A 22,107-nucleotide genomic window follows, 5' to 3' on the forward strand; every position below is an offset into this window, starting at 1 on the left:
TTCCACCCTATTTTGAGATTCCCAATTTTTTTGAGGAAGCACTAGCTCCCAGAAACATACTCAGGGAACTGTCGCATTGTTTTACTGTTTTAAAGGATTGTCAGAAAATGTCAATACGTTTATAAAAATGTGACTAAAGAGAAATGTAGTTGTAAAATTGTATGTATGGTTTTGAGCTAATTAGGGAAGATAAAGGCTTGGGCATTGCTTGAACAAACTGATTTACTTAACCAGTTAAGCTTTAATCTTAAGAGAAATCCTAAGAGAAATCCAATATAAGTTGGACCCTCATTAAACTAGAGTTGGATACCATCAAAATCAAAGTAACTGCTCTTAGACCTGGTCCTTAATTAATCAATAAACTGACCAAAGGCATCCACAGAAAGACTAATCTGTACCTAATAAGCAAGTTGTCTAATGTTATTTACTGGAAAAACAATGAAAGGCATGTCCAACTAGATAGAACTTACTCCTATAAACAAATTTATGACTCAGTTGCCCATGTATGTATTTTTTTAATAAAATGAACTCAGGGGAGCTGTCCTAACAAGCTAAATGACAAAGGGGGGCTTCTAACTTGAAAAGAGCCGTGTGTGTCCTATTGAAGCCATCACATCTCAAATGTCTCTCTTTAGCGGCAGAGAAATTCAGCAACCCATTTCCCTGGCACATTCGAGACCATCTCGCCGAACCAAAACAGCAGCTCTTGCAAAAACCAGAATGGATCTCTCCAAGCTTCTAGACAAAGAATAGGTTAACCAAATCTGAAATTTGCTTTCTGTACCGCATAAAAAAGGTAAAATCTTTGCAATGTGATACATTTCATAGATGCCTCTTTGCTGTTCCTTTTAAAAAAGTATTATGCAACAAGGATGTTTGAGAATTAAATTGAATATTTTTAAGCTGAGAACATGAGTATTCATTATGGCTCTTCACACCTGACAGGCCTTGCTTCTCTTAATAGCACCTCAGAACTAAAACATGTCCTAAAATGTCTGTAGTGACAGTAGTCACAAACTCTTGCAGCATCCCTTACGTTTCCATCTATGAAATGTAAACCACTTGGGCTGTTAGAATATGGCCTACCTGCTATGAGATGTTCCTAGGTGTCTCTTCCACATGAACCACATTTGTGGATCATGTGCACCAGGAGAAATTGGGTCACCCACTGCACTTAATACAAAGGCGGTGCATGAGAATTACCCCATTTCCTTAATCAGGCATACTTCATTAATCATTTTATTTTGCATCAGCAGAACTCCATCATGAATCAAATATACCCACATCTACCTTCAGTTGTAAACTTAAATTCATCTATCAAAGAAAATGGGAACTTAAGTCACTACACAAGTCTCTTCCCAATGGAAAGTCCAAGTTGGGATGAATTCCAGTTAGTGTTCAGCTGGATTTTTTTTCTTCCACTGCCATTTTGATATCTTTCATAATACTTTGGCAACAGGTATGTGTGTGTATGAATGACTGAATGCAGATACCAGATGGCTTATTTTTAAAACAAACTGGACAACTGGAGCATTATATACACACAGATTCAGAAAAGAAAAGAAAGCAGTAGATAGATTACAACCATTTTAATCTGAGTGTAGTGTAACTTCCCACACAATGTCACCCCCGCTACCCAATATTTAATAAAATGTTGATAAAGTGAAGGCTGGTTAAGTGACTCAAAAGGGTCTCTCTCCTTTACAATCAGTGGCCTTTCAGCATTAAAAAAAAAAAAAAAAGAGACATTTCATACAATAAATGAAAATTATGATTTAGAAAGCATAGCATACATTCTGATCATTATAATCTGAAAGATTTTACAAACCCTTTGCATTTTTATACAGCTCTGCACCAAGGTAAACTATTCAATTTATGAATAACTTTTACACATCACATTACATAAATATATTAACATCTGTGCGCAAAATTAAACTAGAGAGAATATATAATTAGCGGCAAAAAGATGGAAAAATTACAACGTATTGTTAAAAAGATAGCATCTGCTTCATATAGGACTTAGAGTGAAGATATTTTTGTATTTACATGCAAAGATTACAGCCAATGAACAATATTCATGGTTTATTAGGGAACTACAACTCTAGCATGTTATTTCATGATCAAAATGCTTATTTAGCAGAAAAAAATCCACATAATGTACAAAACAATAGTGCAAGAAGAGCTTCAAACAACTGTTCTCTTCGTTTTTGAGCTTTTGGTTAAAAACTATACATCTGACCAAAGATGCTGCTGTGAAACTTAGCTTCTACTCCACAGGTAGATTTAAGGCACATAATCATTTTCAAAGGTTGGTTGGTTCTTTGTGTCAAATATGTTCCAGTTTTCAGATTTTCATTTTTAGAAACAGACCAGGGCCAGGAATTTTATTTATGTATTTTGTAAGACACAGTAGATACATCGTTCCGACTGCTATTGTACTGTTAAGAATATTAAAAATGCCATTGGCTTATACAAATGTTATCCTTGTTGGAACGTAGTCCTATTAGAGTAAATAATACCAGTACACAGATCCCACTTAATTATATTAGAAATATTTTCCGATTGAAAAAAAAGGTGGCCTCTTCCTATACCTATTGAAACAGCAGTAATGATTTTCCTTAAATTTTTAATTCTCCTGAAGCAGAAAAAGTTGAAGCTTGAGATGTCTAGAGAGAATGCTACAGTCAATCCCTGATACAGGAATGTTCTTTGATGAGCTAAATGTTGATTCCTGTATTTTCAGTAAACTTAGATGCTTGTCTCTAAAGTAACTCAACAATATCTAAACTGTGGGATTTTTATTACATATTCAAATAGTTACCATGCTTACATGTTGCCTTTCTTGTATGATGGTACTCAGGCTGGGATGTAATGCATGCCATCAAGATGTCTTTTAGTTTCAACAAGATAAATGCACTGTGTGCCTTCCAATAAAGGCTTTGGCCTTACGTATATAATAATGGGTGTGAATTTCTACACAAGTTCAGATTCTCAAACCTCTTGTAAGGTGCACAAGACAGGGATGAGGTTTACATCAAGGCACAGATTTGCGTGTCTGTAACCCTCCTCCAGCAAACTGGACAATTCACTGGAGCTAGGGAACCACAAATGAGTGTTCTCATGATGCTATTTCCCAGCCTCTCCTCCCCTGCTCCCCAAATGCTCCAAAATATTCCAAGTGCACAAGGGTGGGATAATTAAGTTGGACAAAAGCAATCTGAGATCTGCGTTTCACTTGACAAAGGGAGCCTCTTTCTAGTGCAGCTTTATAGGTAAGAGAAAGAAATAAGGAAGCCAGCTTAATGGTTCTTGGGGTCCAATCGATCTGCTTTGTTTAGCATAATTATTAAATAACCTAACATATTTTGTTTTTAGGATTTTTAACTTTAAAACCTGACTTGAGTTGCTCAGTTTTACAATTCTATTGATTATATATACCACACCAATGACCATTCTCAAGGTATGTCTGGGCTTTTGTGGGAGAGGGCATATGGGCAGGAAATGGGGTTTTGCCAATCTTTAGGGTGCCTCACCTATAAATAGATTGACTATCTATAGTTAAATTGTTCAAATGCCAATTCAGGGATATCAGATACTATGCCTATACAATTATAAAACTGAAGCCCACGATAGAAGATTTAGCAAACCAAAGAAATAGAGAAAATAATATGTTACATTGACCACTGTGTAATAAGTTTCCTCCTTATGAGGAATCATCAGACATACATAGCCAGATCTTATTCAGTGGGGTTCAAACCCTCTACAGGGGACTGAACTCATGGGCGTTGGCACTTCAGACAATTATATGCGGTGCATTGGCCTTTGGAGTTATCCAGGGCCTGGCACCCAGCAGGGTGACAGGAAGGGGTATATAACTTTATCAGAGTAATTTATTTAGTATATGGTAGAGGGTTTGAACCCTATATAACCTGCTATAATTGGGCTCCATATGTCTGATGATACCCAATGAGGAGGAAACTGGTCATGTACCACCTCCTGGTAATGTAGCACACAATGTAACACACAGGATGTGGACTGTAAAAATAGATACCCCCCCCCCGCTCCAAGAGAGGGGTGGTGGAAGTCATGCAAAACCTCGCCCACAGAGACATTACGTAATGTAACACTTGTATACCTCTTTTTTGGCAAGCCTAAGGGAAGGTAGACTATATATACCATTCTGATAGCTCAAAACAAAATGAACAAGTAATCACTTAGAACCACTCTGCGTCTTTCTGGAGTCTATTTTTGTATTATGTAGGCTAAGCCTAACTTCCTCCTGCCTGAAAAGATGTACTGCTAAAGCTTAGAGACTACCTGGCTCTGATTAAAAGGGGGAAAATGGTCTCTTCTAAAGGGATAACCCATATGCACCAATAACACACAGAAGAGCCTCCATTCAGGGAGCCGTGCAGGTGGTGCTCATCAAACACTCCATCAATTTCCCTGCTGTGAAAAAGGGGCGCAATCTAACTTCTCAAGATGATGAGCGCAAATTGCCCTCTTGCCATCTTTTGGGCTGAAAAAAGAAGAGCTGAACTCTTTTGCAGGTTTGTGTTATGTACTCAAGTGCCACCTTGTCAAGGAATTGATAGTTTAGACCAGTGTTTCCCAACCTTGGCAACTGGGTGGACTTCAACTCCCAGCAAGGCTGAGTGGGGAATTCTGGGAGTTGAAATCCACTCATCTTAAAGTTGCCAAGGTTGAGAAACACTGGTTTAGACAGATAATATAAGGGCCTTTTTTTCACTGTAACAGGTTGCAATGGGAAGTAGGAATAACCTTGAGGAACACGAGGAAGAGCCACAACCAAGACAATGGTCAGATAAAAGAAATCTGAGTCCAGGCTAGAAATGTAACTTGAGAAAGCATCTCAGACATGACCCTCCCTAGTTTTCATAAAGATAAAGGGAGGGAAGGGGGAAGCGCATTCAGACTTGCAAGACTCTGTTAACTGCAACTTTATAATAAAAGTAGTATTAGTATTCATAACTCTGGTTTCCTAGTCTGGTTTACCTTGAAAGGCTGACATCAGCATACGGTGCAAAGGTTTTACATAGCTCCTGGAACAGAGACTGTAGAAACAATCACAATGGGATCGCCTGCCTTGCAGTTATACTTTTCCCAAATGCTATACAATCCATCTGTTCCTCTTACACTGAATCAGTGCAAAGTGTTAGAAGTCTGGCACTTTTACGAACTGATTTAAAACGTACTTTGAAAATGAATTTATGAACACAGAATAATTTGCCTCCTATGGTTAGATTGGCCATGAACTTAAAAAAAATGACTCCGTTTCTCAAGCAAAGCTAAACACAAAGCTAGATTGCATTGCTCTAGTACTAAAGAAACATTATCCAAGTAAAATACACGTGCATTAGCCTCTCGTTGCTCCAGTCTTTCTGATGTGTCCGTGCAGATATCTCAGGTGAGAAGAGTAAGACGTCTGCAAAGTACACCACCAGTGAAGCTCTATATGATTGTCTTGCCCTCTGATGGCAGTCTGGCAGGTCTGTCTCTGGAGAGAGGCCAACGGGTAGCTTTCATCCTCCACAGAGGCATACCCCTTTTCCCCTTGTGCCAAAATAACGTTTTCTAAAGCTAAGGTCTTTGAGATTTGTGCAATCCACCAAAGGGTACCACTTAACCAAGATAAAGTACAAAATATGACAAGCAACTGGATGTAGAGGCAGATTTCTTACTAGAAATATCATTGATAAACCATACAAGTTTCAGTCAATAAACATTATCAGCCTTGGTACAACTAGGACAAAATAATTTAAGAAACATCTAGTGCCCCCTGATCGTATCTTATACTTTGTGGAGCCCTGATGTAACAAGACAAATCTGGGAATAGAAGCAGGCTGTCACTAACAAACCAAGAGAAAGGTAGCATGATGTTAATTTGAACTCAACTGAATTTCATGGCTTGAACCCTAGGCTGGAGAAACCTCATCCATAACTTTGCTAAATGTTTCTCGAGGGTGTCTCATATTAATTTTCTCTTTTGTTCAGAACGCGAATGCCTGTCCCGCACTTGGTACTTCATTGTTCCTGTAAGCCTATTCCAGATGAAGTACAGGGCCTCCAGGACAAATTGCCAATTGCACTGCCCACCAGAGGGGCGGTCTTCAGGAAACTCTGCAGATTAAAAGGCTATTTTTAGCATATAATGGAAAAATAGGGCTACACCCAGGTTTCTGAAGTTGCCCTATCAGATATATTCTGCTAGGTGGGCACCTAGCAGAATATATCTGCTAGGTGGGCACCTAGCAGAAAATTAATTAAGAATCTTAAGATGCGCATCCTAATAGGCATGCAAGTTGTCACAAAGAAAGAGGTAAAAGAAGTTCCACTGTAGTATTATTCACTGGGGGGGTGGGGGTAACATTTGGAAGCCAATGTGCAGCCATATGGTTAGAACGGTTAGCATTCTTAAGATACTTGGACAAGCATGTCTCCAAGGAGTCAGTCCTTAGATCCTTCGCATAATAAACATGGACACCATCCTACAGGACAGCTTCTCACTAACTTGTGCATAAACAGAAGTAGCTCTTAGCCCATCTTGCAACAACTTCCATTCAATTAAACGCAGCCTCCAGAAAGGAGTTTGAGTGTCTAGCTCTTCAAAGCAGTTTTGTTTAGTTAGTACAGCAATGACTTGCTCAGTTTTACAATCATTCACAGTATTGCATGCTTCTCTGGGATGATGACAGATGAATTCATTTTAACAATTCATGGGATTTACTTGAGAGCTTCCATGGAGAGGCAATTGGAATGGGATCATGGAGTATTCAACAGCTCTGCTAGCAAGTCCACCCAGCAAAGGCAGCCCAACGGGTTTAAGAGGACCTAAAAGAAAGGAAGAAGCCATGACCATCTATCTGCAGTCTCTACCCATTACAAATCGGGCAGGAAAAAGTTGAGATGATACAAACAAGTTTAACTGGGAATAATACATTTATAACTTCTGTCCAATGCTGTTTTTTTCTTTTAAGAAATGTAGGTCACCTTTCAGCAGAGTTCCAGCCTTTCTGAGTCGAGATTTTAATCAGAAATTTAAGCATGTTCTTTTACTTCTCCCATCGATATCAGTGGCACAGCACCTAAACTTGTCTAGACAGTGGCCATAACTCACTTTTCTCAGTGGCAATATTTATAAAGCTGTAAGACAATGCCAAGAGTATTGTCACCTATTTATCAACTAAGGTACGTGCATAATTAGTACAATTCATCTTAAATCACACTGAATTGAAATAAAAAGCCTAAATAAGTTGCTTTGTGCTCCGAGTGAACAATGTTGTGGGTGAGGTATGTAAAAGAAAAGGGAACTGTAGAGGGTAAATAATGCAGCCTTTTCATTTCCATTACAGATCCCAGCTTCTCAAAGGTCAGACATGCAAGCAAACATTTCTTTGTAGCCACTCAGCATGTTTTTCCCCATGTTTTTCTACATGTGGTTGAGGAGCTTTTTATAGATAGTGATGACAATTGGTGCTCTGCTCTACAGGTTAGCTTTCTTTGCATAAATGAAAAAGAAAAAGTGAAAAAGTAATTAGGTGGGAAAGAGAATTGCTTAGGCATCAAGCAAGTTAGATTGCCTACACAATGACATAATGAATGTTACTAATAAGGTATCTCTTGAAGATATATCATGAGGCATGATTTCTCCCCCCCCCTTTTTAAGAAATTACATTATCAGAGGGAGAAGTATCACAATAAGGGTGCAGCCATGCCCTGAGTAGTATATACAATCAGTGATAAAGTGAGTGGAATGGTGGGTCCCATTGACAGATGTCTCTGGATTTCTGTACTCAATTTCCTGGAGGCTGACAATTACCCAATATGAATCGGGGTATACTGATCAGTATCAGATTTTCATAGTTTGCTTTTTCTGCAAAAGACCTGAACACCAACTAGATTACACTAATATCCAGGAAATGAACATCTAGAAGCTCACCTCAAATGCTGATAAGCTTCAGTCCTAAATACAACTATCTAGACTAAATCCTACTGAACTCAATGAAACCTGGATTAAACTCAATACTGAAACAGGACTGAGCTGTAATCCAATATTAACAGTTCCCTTAATACTTATGTAGTCAGCACAGTCCCATGCACAAAGCGAGAAGGAGAAAATCTCAGAACAGGCCACTGAGACTGTTCCACAGTCATGAGTGCAGCAGGGGCAGGGCAGGAGGAGAAGGTGGGAAGGAAAATGAGATGGTATCCTGGAGGGAGAGATAATAAGGAGTATCTTAGAATAAAGTTTTTGTTGCTGGCTGTCATAGTAACTACAGGACTTCAGTTCATACACCCTGATTATTCTGCAAAATCCACACATTTATGAAGTATTCAGTTACAGGAAAACTTCATTTTCCAATATTCTTCAGACCTTCATTTCCATTCACCAAGTAAGGTTTTAATTTTACAGAGAACTTGCCAGTATAAAAAAAACCTTATATTCCAGTTGCTCTTTTATATGCCTCAAAAGTAGTCTTACGGGGCAAAAAGTATTCTAATCAACATGGCATTGTTTCAATACCTCCCTCCCCCCACATCAAAATCTTAATACATCCAATCTCCATATGGAAATGTGCGGCAACACCAACAGGAATGCAAGCACCGTTAATTTTGAAGAAACCATTTAGAAAACGGCATAAGAAAAATCTTATGAGATTTCTTTTACCATTTTCATTGTTTATAAAAAAAGGTCTATTATCTCCCTTCTAATTTAAAACAGAAAAATGTAAAAAGGAAAAATGCAAAAAGAAGAAAAAAAGTTAAAAAAGAAAGATACAAAGTACCAAACAAATTTATATTGTGACAATAGACCTAAAAAAATAATTCAGGAATGCCGATTAGGCTTAGAACCTGTAAACTGAGATTGCTGATTTCCAGCCCCTTTCACTCATGCTCTGACTCATTTTGGGTGAAGGGAAACAAGAGATTGTTTTCCAACCCTTTTAACCACACGTAATATGGAGCTAGATGGATGCTGGCCTGATCCAGCATCTCTTGCTATAGTCTTGCTACAACAGCTACCACACTGCCCCTTGCTCTTGATTTGTGCTAGTTTCTCTCCCCACCTTCATTTAACCACCTCCATGCAGAAGAGTATTGACTCTACTATACTATAGTTTGTAAGAAAGTGAACCTTGCCAGTCAATATAAGCTCATGTACAATCAGTTCCATGTGTATCTGGATTAGAATTTTGGAAAGCCCAAATAGAGCAAATGGATGCAACCAGCTAAAAGAATCAAGATATTAACTTTGCCTCTAGGTTCGCTAGGAGCAATTATTCTGACAAAACCCACTGATCAGAATAGGGTAATGCCATTTACAGAAGTGAAGATACACTTTAGACTGCCACAGCAGTGGCTGAATGATGCTGCGGGGATGCTATAAATCCCCCATGATGCTATGAAGTAGAAATGGGGAGATACCCCCCCTCCCATGGCATCTTAATGCAAAGGCCAGGATTAGTGCAAAAAAGAACTTTGGAATTTATTTGTGCCATTAGGTCTTGGCAGGAAATCCAAACAAATGATTTGTGATTTTATGTTTGCTTTTTCCCTGTAAATGTGGCCCTGCCTGGCAGAAAGAAGAACCAGCAGGGACTGCACTAAATCAACATGTCTAATTCCTCTTAGCAGACTGCATCATTTCATAGGCCTTATTCAAAGCAAATGAATGACCAGTTCAAATATCATTAGTACTGCCAGCTTTGTCTTCATAGGTCTAGAAGGAGAGGAAAGCAGAGGATATTATCTGCCTGAGACTCTTCCAGTGGGTTCTATGCCTTCTCTAGTTCCAGTCAGAAATTTCCAGAGTTTTGTATTTTTTAGTGAAAGTTTGGCCCCCTGTACATATACTGGTGCAGCTCTCACCAATATCCTTACAGTTTCACACTTGTTAGCATGTGTGGAATTTGACAGGAGCCACTGGACCACAGAACACTAAAGTGGGTACAAGGGTGGGTTCCTTGAATTTCACTTAAATAATTCAATGACATAGAAGTAACCAGTTCTTTACTGCCAACTCGGTCATTAATGAATATGGATGATCATCTAGCCACTTACCTGGAGTAGGATCAGTTCTCATAAAGCTGGAAGAGATGGTAGCTCTCACAAAGGAAATGACCCATTAAGCCTGCAAATCAAGCCTACTGTGGCAGATAAAATGGAAAGCTAAAACCCTGGACAAAAAAGATACATCAGGGCACAAAATCAATTTGTCTCTATATGTAGTCAAGGGGAGGCAAGGGGCTGCTTGTAATGCACAGAACTCCCCCACTCACCTGAAAGATAATCTTTTATGATACCCATGGAAGAGAAGATGTGGCCAGAAACTCAAATGGGGGAGTCATCAACTTAGAAATGACCAAGAGGTTCCATGTTAGTACCAGCAAAGAACATGAAGGGTACAAATGCAATAGTTAATTTTAATCCCTGGGTTGAAGGTAAGATGCATATGAGTTGTCAGACTGAGAGCTATGACAAGGTTAGTCCCCATTACTTCAGTGTAGGAAAAAGATTAGAATGCGGTCAATTAGAGGATTGAGGCTCCAGGAACAAACCCAATAAAGCGTGTCACAATTCAGAAAATGTTCTGAAGAGAAGTGGCATTGCTGGAAGAGAAATGGGCCATATGAAGAAGGCCCTATAGTATCTGATCACCCTTTGCTTCAACTGAGATCATTTAGACTGATATTGAACACAAATATGGGAGATGAGGCCTGTAGAAGTCCACTGGACCTCCCACAGATGTCCTAAAATATTTTTGTTTCCTAATAGGTGAACAGCAACATACTCTTATTCCATGATTGAAGGATCAGCTGCTATACTGAGGCCAATTTTGTACTACCCTCTTTGTTGACTGGGTACTACAGTTTGGAAGCAAAGTATACCTTTCAAACATGCAAACATCTTGAAAACCTCAAGGAGCTTGAGTGTGTTGACATGACTGCTACAAGAACTTGCCCCAAGTCAGAATGAGGGAAGAACTCCTTGCCCAACATGGAGACTTTTTGGAAGCTTGTATAAATGAAGCCATTTCAGCAATGACAGCTTGATCCTAGGGTGGCCAGAAAGCAGAGGCCTTCCCCTTTTTGAGTTCAATGAGAGAGAGATACTATAGGTATATTAGACATATGTGAAAATGGACATAAAGTGTAGCAGTGCAGGGGTTTGATTGTGGCTGCATGACTCTGGTGCTGATGACCAGTTCTGTGAGACTCTGAAGATAGCGAGCTCTCGGTAAAGAGAGGAAGGCCTTGCCCTTAGCTGCGATGAAAATGACCCCAAGGAATGGTTTTTACTAGAGAGGGATTGTCATGATTTTTCAAAGTTAATGTGGAGGGGTTGGACTCATTCAATTGCTGACAAATGGACCAGGCAGATGAGTCTGATCAAGATGGAAAGGGGCTGGGTCAGGACTGATTTGAGTACTGAAAAGCACAGAACTTTTGCTCTAGTGTAGCAAAAGGACACTGTGCAAGGACACGCCTGCAAAAATAGAGCAGCTCCCAAACAACTGTGAAAGCCTGCAGAAAGTTGTGGCAGGTTTGACAATTTAAAAAAAAAAAGGTCTTTTGTATGTGCTGCTCCATTTGAAAGCATCTCTTTTAAACAATTCAGACAACCCGAGTGTTAGTGGAGCCATATCCTTGACGCTGAGTCCCAGTGACTGGAAGATGTTTGAAATGGATCTGGTGAGGTAGCCAAGAGATTCTCTGGGAGTTTGGAACATAGCAGGGAAGGGGCATGGGCAGACAACAGCACTGCAGGCCTCAGAATTGATTGCTTTTAAGACCTGCTTCCAAAACCTGATTTTTAGGTAACCAGTTCTGGAAAGAATCCACCATATCCCCCCATCCAAGGCAAGAGTAAGAGAAACTATGTCTGCTGGAAGGGAGAAGTTTGCTCCATAGAGGAAGAGGGCTTCAAGGCCATAAAGCCAAGGTCAAGTGAGAAACTCAATACTGCTGTGGAGCTCACCGCTTTGGAGAACACCAAAAGGAGGTCTACCACAGCATTGGTTGAAGAAAAATGGAGGGTATTGAGGGGCATGATGCATGCAGGTCAATGCTCCCACCAAATCTCAAAACCCTGGAAGGTTCTGACTGGAACTCTGTGTGAGGGCCAAACCCCTTTGATTATTTGCAGAAACCCTCAACGAAGAGCCAGTTTGGTTTAGCAGTGAAGGCACCAGGCTAGAAACTAGGAGATGGTGAGTTCTAGTCCCACCTTAGGCATGAAAGCCGGCTTGGTGACTTTGGGCCAGTCCCTCTCTCTCAGCCCAACTCACCTCACAAGGTGGTTGTTGTGGGGTAAATAGGAGGAGGAAGGAACATTAGGTATGTTTGCCACCTTGAATTATTTATAAAAATCATAAAGGCAGGATAAAAAATCTAAAAAACCAACCAACCAACCAACCCTGGGTCCAGTTACAGTCTGTACACAAAAAGGATTTCACTGATTAACAGCTTAGTGCTTCATTCACATCTTCCATGGCATAAAAATAGATATTCACTACATTTACTAGGGGCATCTGGGATTTAAAAAAAAAAAAGTCAAAATGGGAACCGCAACCCACTCTTAAAGAGCAAGGCTTCAATTGCATGGTGTGGCTCTCATTTTGATTTTTTTGACCCCCTTCCCTACAGATACCCCTGAAGTACCCTGGTTTTATGTTGACTTCCAGTGAACCAGAGCTACTGTTTTAATTCCTAAAAAGCAAGTTTGTTGAGAAACAAAAGGTATTATACAGTTATTTCCCATGAATGCGTGCCTTTTGTAAATTTTCATAATTTTTAAATAATTCACAAAACCAACTGTTGCTGAATATTACAATTAAGTATTTTGTATTTCATTTCATATTCAGGAACATGCTTAGAACCATTTTTCATCTTCTCTTACAGCTGCAAAAAATTAACCAGTATTTAATTTTAGATATCTGAAGTTTTTAAAAAAATCTTTCAGTCCTCGGTTCTGTAAAATACCTAACTATTTTAGACCTGAATGGATATCTCCAACTTTTTTTTAAAAAAAGTCTGACAGTATCTGAAAATCTCTCCCATCCCTTTGCAAATGATGAAACAGAATGAGATGGAAAAAGAAATACAGACTAACACAAATGTTGTGTGTTTGTGCACCAACGTGTGAGGGACTCTGTTGCTGGCACAAGTACTGTTTGGATCAGCAGAAAAGCTGATATTAGGCAGAAGCATCTTTGCCACTCTTCCTGAGTGTACAAAGGTGTAAATTTGTTTTCATACTTTGTACTTCTTCTTTCAAAGGATTTATCATGACTGTCTATTGTTTGGATAATCCATCACCAAAGGTTCTTGAAGAAACAAGAGAGGACAACTACTGGTTGTAGCAAACAAGCAGAAAGGAAAAGAACACCGTTGGATAGTTTTTCATAATGGAGAGATTGAAGAAGCAAAGTTTCCCCAGGCTCTACTTTTGGTTTTATGCTTTTTAAACAAACTTGGGATGAGCAATAAGTTTGCCACACTATTTTGACAATAATTCAAAGTGATAAAAACAGATGAAGAGTTCCAGAAAATCACTTCAAACTGGATGAATAAGCATTGAAATGGAAATGGGGGGTGGGGACTAATCTCCTGGCAAACTTCAGTGGACATTCTCATGGAGCTTTCTTGCCTTTTTCTGGGATGTGTTTTGGATTTCCCAGGTGATATCTTATCCAAGAGCCAATCAAGTCAATAAGCCATGGACTACTGATCACACATTACTTCTAGAATAAGCACTAGCCGTTATACTTCTAAATAACAGTTGCTGAAGAACAAGAAGGGTCTATTGCTCTCCTGGAGACATCTGGGCTGGAAGCTTTGGAGCAAGACATTGGAGTAGATGGGCCTAACATAGCAGTGCTATTTTAAGTAAACTTCCATGGCAGTTTAATAAACATTGACAGAAAAGCTTGATATCAGAAGGACTAATTTAGACTCAGTAGGAGAAACTAAGTAAGAAGAACTGATCATGGTGTCTTATAGAACTACTTAGCTGTATGTCCATAACCACAGGACAGTCGTTCTTTTTCAGAAACACAGAATGTTTAGGGTTGCAATCAGTACGCTGTGAATTCATTACAACTTATTCCCCAATGAAAATCCTGACCCAGGAGCACTGATGAATCATACTCTGAGCATACAGTTAAATTCTTGTGCTTCTCTGAGAAACATAGGGGGTAGCTGAGCAGAGAGCAGCAGCAAGACATCAAGACCGGGCTGCTGGAAGAACCAGGAAGTGCAAGTGACATCATAGAAGACATGCTGAAAGAGCTCATGAAGCCGAGAATTGGAGAGGGTGCTGGAGAAGTTAAGTCTAATTGGACTTGTCACCAGCGATTTTGGGCCACTTAGCTGCCATTTTTAATTTCCAAGGGAATTTGGAAAAATTGTATTGGAGTGGGGAGACTATAACTCCTGTTGGTCTCTTCTTGAAGATGAGCACTATAATGGCTCACAAAATGAAAATTTGGTCTATAATGGTAATGGGGAACTTCTCAAAAAGAATGCTCTAAGGAACAAGATCATTCTGTCCTTCATGGAACCTCTGTCTGCAACCAAACTTGTTCTTCAAATTACAAGTTGTACAGATGTTTAGAGAGGGAAGGACAAACATAAGCACCAGGGAGCCAATGCTGAAAGTGGGCCCTCTTGTGCCTGGTTCAAGACCCATTTTTCTTCTGCAGGACAGGAGAGGCTGTTCCCTTTGAGAGCACATTCAAGCTGGTGTCTCTCCTTTCACACCTTTTCCCAGTGAGAAAGGTACAGGGATGCTGAATGTGAAGTTGGCTGGGATCCAGAGATTCCCTCTTCCTGTTATACATAGGTAGCTAGGAGCCCGCTTCATTGAACTTAGTGGAGCTTGCTTATGAATTCCCAAGGACATCTTATTTATTTAAGATGAAATGATGTTCTAGGTTGCTAACAATCATAAAAAAGGGCTCATGCCTGTGGTCTTTAACCTCTGGAAGTAAAAACATGTGAAAAGCAGAAGTATTTCTGAGGAATAATTGCCTGTGCTTTGAAATACTACAAAGGAGTAGTACATACTCCTACAAGGGAGAGGAAACACTCTGCTGGAAATACTGACTGAAAATTGGGTAACAGGGTTCCAATATTGCAATGTCTGAAGTGTTTTATTTGGACCACATAAGACGGTAGGTTCATGCAATTACTTAGACTTCTGACTGAAGAATCCATTATACCGACTGCCCTGAAGTGGGGTATTTCCTTGTGATTGTTGGAAGAGGAAAGTGGACTCTAATTATGTAGCTACAACTGATACAACCACAGCTTTGGAAAAAAATGAATGTAGGGTTGAAATGTCATCTTGGTTTTAGAACTATCCACTGAGTGTTCGTATATTTTCTGTAAATGCGTATGTACAGGAAACTGTGAACAACAGAGAAAATGATAACATAACAAAAATCTGAAATAAAATAATGAAAAACTATGAAAAAGTTATCAGTTTTTTTTTTTTGTCTGAAAGATGCATGACTACTTATTGTACTACAGGATTGCGCAGTGCCTAGAACTCAAGTCTCCCAAAGCTGCAAGGTTGGAACTTCTAGGAGGGCAAATCTGAAGCACTGCCGAGCCTTACTGTATTATACAACCTTTCTGCCTGTTTTTAACAGAGGTGCTTTCTTTGTCTAAAAACACAAAAGCCAGGTCACCCCTGTCTCTCCCTTCCTTTTGAAGTTCATAGTCAGCAGCATAGCAGTTACATGGGCCTCTGCCGGTCTCTTGACCCCCCAATTCCCTGAAGTGGGGGAAGAGGCTGGGCAGTGGGACCAAGACAGAGCTGGAATCCTGTTGATACTTCAGGGATTTCAACGAAAGAGGCACCATCTCTGGGTGGCAATCTAACAATCCTAGCCTTGAAAAAAATACAGACAGTCATGAGAGAGCTCTTTGTACACATTAGAAATAAATACATGGCTATCTCGTGTCATGACAGAGGATCCTGAGTTGGGTTTGAATGTAAGGTGGTTGAAGGACAGTCCAAATTGAAATACCCATCTCCTTCTCTAACAACCCTACTACTGCTACTGTTCCAAAAAGAAAAAGAAAAGGCAATCAACTGCATACAGCATTTGTTGCCTTCCACCTCTGGAGGCAAAAGCAACATGATGTTTTGCACTGTTGTTTTAAATTGTTTTATTTAACAGCATCATTAAGCCAAACATGGGACAGAACGTTCTAGTTTCAATTTAATCACTTGAAGATGCAAATTTTACTACAAAACATCTTGCCCCTCCCCCAGTTCAGCATAACGTAATGTTTCTGAAGTTTGCTCTCTGTATTTTTTTAATGAACTTCCCATCCCATCTACACATAATAGGCATTTTTGAAAGCCTATTATTTTCATAATAAATTCAGTCAATATGGCACTTAGCCTATTTCTCACCCTCTTTTTAAATTATAGGCCAAAAAATATTAGGAATATGCAATTCAATAACGAACATGTTTCCACTCTGTGCTATTAACATCTTTCCCTGGGTCAGCAGAATGGAGAACATAATAATATATTAATAATAATTATTAATTAAATAGTAAGTAACAAAACGTAATAATTTTTGCATAATACTGACCGCTACTGGAAGAATCAGTTGCCTCACCCCCCGTAATTGATGTGGAAAGGAGCTCTTCCCCCTCAAAGCAGCCTTGGGGGCCGAGAACCATCTGAGTGCTTTAAATTCTTCTGGCATCAAAACAGCCAGGTACCCCTGACTTTTTCTGGACTCTATTCAGAACGCGGTATTAATAAAAATGAACGGAAAATCTTTGGAAAACACAATTTAAGCTGCATGATCAGCAGTGTGAAGTTTTAAAGAACTGTTGTCCTTTTTTTTTTCCTTTAACTGTTTTCCTATATTCAGCTTTTTCTTGGATTATTTCATGTGAATGTAAAGTTAATAGAATTTCATCAAGGGATGAGAGGGAGATGAAAGAAACTTACCCAGGTGGTATTTTGAGTAACAGTTTGATATTTGGCCAGTGCTGCATAACCGCTTCTTATTCCTCTTCCTTCTATTCAGCTCAGGGAACTTGCACTGCATCTTCCTCCGCTTGTTCATTTTTTTAGGGGTTTCCGTAGGGCTGTCCTCAAAAGCGACGCGTTTGCTTGACTTCTTATGGTCTTGCTCCATGCGCAGCCCTTTGAGCAAGCTGGAGTGCCTGGTTCTGTTAGAAGCTCCTCTGTTCCTTTCACCCCTATCTGTCATGCTCTGCAGAGCAGAGGGGGACCTCAAAGAACCACATTTTTTTTCCGGGCAGTAGCTGTGGCTGGTACGATGATCCAGAGACTCTGGACTACAGATGGCAAGGTTCTTATTAAAAGCATGCTGTTCATCCACGGGATTAATTTTCTTCAAAAATATTCGGCAATCCTTAAAAGTTTGCCCTCTCCATGCGCCTTCGTTAAATTCATCAGGGCTGTGCACTTTTCCAATATTTTGCTGATTGCCGTATGTGGATTTAGTACTTGGCCTACAAATCGAGATTGAGTCACACTTTGTGCTGAGGTCAGACAATTGTGCATTTTGTTGAAGAAATGCACCTCTGATTTCATTTCCAGTTGCTGAAGCGATTCTGTAAGATTCCAACAAAGTTGTAGGTGGTTGAGTTTCTACTGGGCCATTCTCAAGGCTTGTACGTATTTTATTGTTAAGTTTCCTACTTGCGTTAGTCAAACACTGACTTTGGCAGAAGAATCGCAAGTTTCTCTTTTTTGATTTCCAGTCAGCTGTTCCATGATTGTACAGTTTTTTTACTTGTCGCCATCGATCATGTTGCAAGTTTTCAAATTTGGTTCTTAATTTAGTTAAGGTGAAGCTATGCTTCCTGCTTAAGACTTGAGATCTGACTATTTTATGTAGAAGCTGCAACTTTCCTGTTGACTTTGAAGGTGTGGACAGTGCAAATTTTTTAAAGTGCTTTCTCAAAGGACTAGTATTACAATCATATTGTCTTGTTCCCATTTTAAGCTGCCTTGTACTAATTACTTCAAAAGGATTACGTGCATTTGCTTTTCTGACTAGTGATAGTGATTGTGTTTCTGTTGTTTGCATAAACCATGCACACAGTTCATCTATATTGCATTTCTTCTGGAAAAGCATTTTTATAGGTGAATTTTCCAGTTCCAAAATGCAAGAGTCCAAAGGATTTGATACTTTAATTCTACCGTCCTGTTCAATATGGCGTGCTCCGTCATACAGACATTTCTCATATTCTTCTCCATTCACATGCAACCAGGTCTTAGTTATCTGGTCATATCTACTGTTTAGTTCTTTTAACAAAGAATCATTAGAAATGGAAGGATCCCACCACCTAAGGGAATTGGATGAAATTATGGGATCCAATGTCATTTCACCAATGGATCTGGGTTTACTATTCTCAGAACTATTTTTTGCATTGTCAGGACTTAGATTTATTGAGGTATGTTTGGGTGGCGTATTTGAATGCTTTATTTTGTGATCTTTACCATTTCTCAAGCACAGTTTACATGGTTTTTGTAAAAAGGCACGTTTACAAGAAAATGAGCTAGAAGATGCTAATGAATGTAAAAAAGGCAGTGATGGTCTTCTAAAAGAGTGTCTCAAATGAGTTTCAGACTTTTTTGAAGCAATGATAATCTTGGGTGAAAAATTCCCTGCTTCATCATTCCAAAGGCTTTTAAAATCATCTCTTCTATTGCATTGCTTAGCATCCTTTGTAGGTGACTCATTTCTTCCTGACACAGCGTCTTGTTCTAAGGGAGGAAGGCAGCTGTTGATACACACTTTTCTTTCCTGAGATGAAATCTGATTAACAGTCACTGATATGCCAGATATTTTTACTTTTGCTGGCCTACCAGGTTTTCTAATTATATTTAAAGGCTTCTGGTTTGGTCTGATATTGCTGCAATGGGATGGTAGCACAGGGCTGCTTTCTAGTGGTCTAACATACTCATAGCCAGATGCAGAGGTCTTTTCTGTTGTAGAATATTGCATACTTTTAGTTTTTGGCAAATTGTTCCTGGCATCTGAGCTCTGTATCATTTGATCAGGGTCACGTACAACACTGCAGTAGCTGTGAGGTCCTGGTATAGTTTTAACTATATTTAGGCTACCTTCTGAAACACACCTCTTAGTCCTTCGTGACCTTCCAAATACGACTGTCACTGTAATATTTTTGTAAATGTTACCCTCCTCTAAGCATTCCGTGTTAGAGTTGGCATTTTTCACAGCACTAATGGAGTCCCTCCTATCACTACCATTTTCAGCCACATCAACTTTTGGTTTGGGAGGTCGTCCAATTGGTCGCTTAATTTGTTTCACAACCTGAGGACCAATTTTTTTGGGTCTCCCAGGTTTTCTTTTCAGGGAGGATCCACTGCTGCCTTGTTCCACAGGGTCTTCCTTAGGCTTAGGATTGGTTTCAGCGGCAACTGTTGTAGGAAAACCAGTTCCCACTTCATTTTTATCTCTATTTCCATTACAACTGCATTCATCAATAGAAGCTTTTTCATCAGAATCCTTTGCCTCCAACTGTTTTGTGAACAGCTTGTTTGTTTTCTCCTGAAGAGAATAAAGATCAATGTTTAATTTGGATGAATCATTTACAGAGGTTAGTGTGTACTTGATTCCTTCACTGCTATTAATCTCAGAAAGGAACATAAGTTTTATAGGACTAGTGTAATTCAGTGTTGATGAATTATCCCCCAAATGAGAATTTCCCCGTGACTCCTCCTTATTCAAAGTCAACATGTTTGAATCTAAAGTTGAGGGTTTCAAAAGTCTTTCATATTCTTCATAAGATACATTTTCTTTTTTTGGCACACATTCATTTTTGTTACTATTTCTACATGGTAAATGACTCTGTGATAACACATATTGTCCCTTACTTCCAGTTTCACTCATGCTAATAAGAAGGCCACTTTTAGATTTATTGTTGGCATCAGACTTTTGAAGGTCTTTCACTTTGCCCAATATTTTATAGCCATTACACATGGGCTTTGCGGACTTTTGAGCCATATTTATTGTATCTTCCAAACGCTCTACAACAACATGTAGATTGGTTTTCTGCATAATCTTATTTATATTTTCATTGCTAGCCTGAAAATCTTTGAGCATTTTATCCCTTTCCATGCTAGCAGTAGATTTTGATTTTGTGTTTTTTTTTAATAAAAAATTGTTTGTTACATACAAAGAGCACCACCTAGGAGAGAAAACATTATGCCTGGTCCTCTCCAGGCCTCTATCATTATCTCTTTTCACACCAACTGGATCCACATGTAGTTCAATTCCACAGTTTCCGTGTGTTTTAGTCAAAATGGTTTGAGATGTTGTAGAGCCGTTTGCTGAAAATGCCACAAAATCAGAATTGATTTCTGAACTGATGAGAGGTAGTTCTATCATTTCTTCTTGACATAGTGGCAAAAGCTTTGACTTAGGAGAAAATGGCCCCTCTTTATTTTCATTACTTTGCAAATCAAGCTCTTTTAATGTAGTATAATTGTGATTCTTTGTATGTTTTTTAACTTTTCTCTGTGAATTTGCCTTTTTTCTTAAGAATGTTTCATCAAGGCTAGCCAACTCTCTTTTGATTTGCAAAGACTGTCGTCTAAATAGAGATGAATTGGGAGAACTATGCATTGCAAACAAAGTTTCTTGTCGTTTACGAAATCTTGTTTGGATAATTTTACTTTCCATTTCCTTATCATGTTGGTCCAGTAATTCCGTAAAATTATAATCATTTGCCTTAGCATCATGTAAAAGAGATGTAATGAAGCTCCGAAATTTAGTATCAGCTTCTGTTCTCCCATCACTCTTAGGTAACTTTGCAAGTATTTCTGTATCAGTAGTTTCTATTGATTTCAATTTCTCATTGATTCGATCCATTAAATTCTGAAATGCATCAGCATTTTCAACTTTTTCAAGCTTATCAGAAATTATAAGGCTATTTTCTTGATTCACACTTAGAATGCCTTCCTGCAGGTTACTGGGCACTTCTGCAACATATGTTTGATCTTTCTGTTTGTGTACAGAACTTTTTTCAGCAGGAAAGAGAGAGGGAGGCTGGTTACAATTTTTTTCAAGTCTGTTATCTAAAGCTATAGAACCTTCAGCCAATTCCTTCGGAGAATTGTACCCATCAGCTTCCACAGGAGACAATGGAGGTGGTGAAGGGCTGCGACCTCGGCTTCCTTTGTTAACCTTTTGCTCTCTTGAAAAGAGGTACGTATACAACTCGGCTCTGGTAGAATGGATCTTACACAGTTGTAATTGCTTGGGACAGCACCCATGAAGATTGCAAAACAGAGAATTTCCTTTGTTCACCACTGTGTTAACATACCCAGGGGCCACTGAGTGACATGTCAAGCAATCCTTATTTGGTCTTACATTTTGTAAACAGCACCTTTTCATCAGCACGTTGTCATCACAACTGAAGCCTGGAACATGCACCTCATCTTCCTCTCTCTCAGAATATTTAGGGTAAGGCAGTTGGCTACTGCAACCTGAATAACATGATTCTTGGATGAAAAATTTCAACATGGCTAAAATCTGATGCCAATGATACGAGCATAATGAAGCCAACACCTTGTTTAGAGTAGAGTTTCCTCTTTCCAATTTAGTTGTTTCCTCTAGTTTTGCACCAGCAGCTGTACTTGAACTGAAAACAAAAAGCAGATCAAAACAAAAAGTAAATTACAATTAAATATGGAACATATGATAAAAACTAATGAAAATATGGTATCATTCAAAGCTCATTAAAAAAATGTTACACTTCCACTCAAATTTTGTAAATGCATTGTAAAGAAAAAGAAAAAAAACTTAACAAAAAAGTTTAGCAAGATGGATTTCTGTGTAATGCATTCAAGAGCATCCTCTGTTTACTACTTCAATAGTAACTATGGAAATAAAACTTTTTAAAACTCTGCAAACTATTTATATAATAAAGAGATTATGATTGTGATCCTAATCATATTTTAATCATACGCAAATTATACTGAAAGTAACAGGGATTCAGATTGCTTCTTACATGGCAAATCTCTTATAAAAATACTACTTTAAAATAAGAAATC

General features: G+C 38.9%; 2 protein-coding genes across 5 annotated transcripts in view; one reads left to right on the top strand and one right to left on the bottom strand.

Moving 5' to 3' along the window:
- NCAPG (non-SMC condensin I complex subunit G) overlaps positions 1-889 on the top strand; it is a 28,446-nt gene extending 27,557 nt beyond the window's left edge. For both annotated transcript variants that reach the window (XM_088131571.1, XM_088131570.1), the window contains exon 22: positions 636-889. In XM_088131571.1, coding sequence (XP_087987697.1) covers positions 636-753 — 118 coding nt within the window. In that variant the 3' untranslated portion in view covers positions 754-889. The remainder of the gene's footprint in view (positions 1-635) is intronic.
- Positions 714-22,107, bottom strand: part of LCORL (ligand dependent nuclear receptor corepressor like) — an 80,981-nt gene continuing 59,587 nt past the window's right edge. For all 3 annotated transcript variants that reach the window (XM_088131566.1, XM_088131565.1, XM_025165889.2), the window contains 2 exons: positions 17,002-21,695; positions 714-6,852 (listed from right to left, as the gene is read on the bottom strand). In XM_088131566.1, coding sequence (XP_087987692.1) covers positions 6,728-6,852; positions 17,002-21,695 — 4,819 coding nt within the window. In that variant the 3' untranslated portion in view covers positions 714-6,727. The remainder of the gene's footprint in view (positions 6,853-17,001; positions 21,696-22,107) is intronic.

The sequence above is a fragment of the Python bivittatus genome, unplaced genomic scaffold (genome assembly GCF_059951505.1).
Source record: "Python bivittatus isolate LINGU-HERP-01145 unplaced genomic scaffold, Pbiv_v1 ctg000960_np1212, whole genome shotgun sequence".
NCBI lineage: Eukaryota > Metazoa > Chordata > Lepidosauria > Squamata > Pythonidae > Python > Python bivittatus.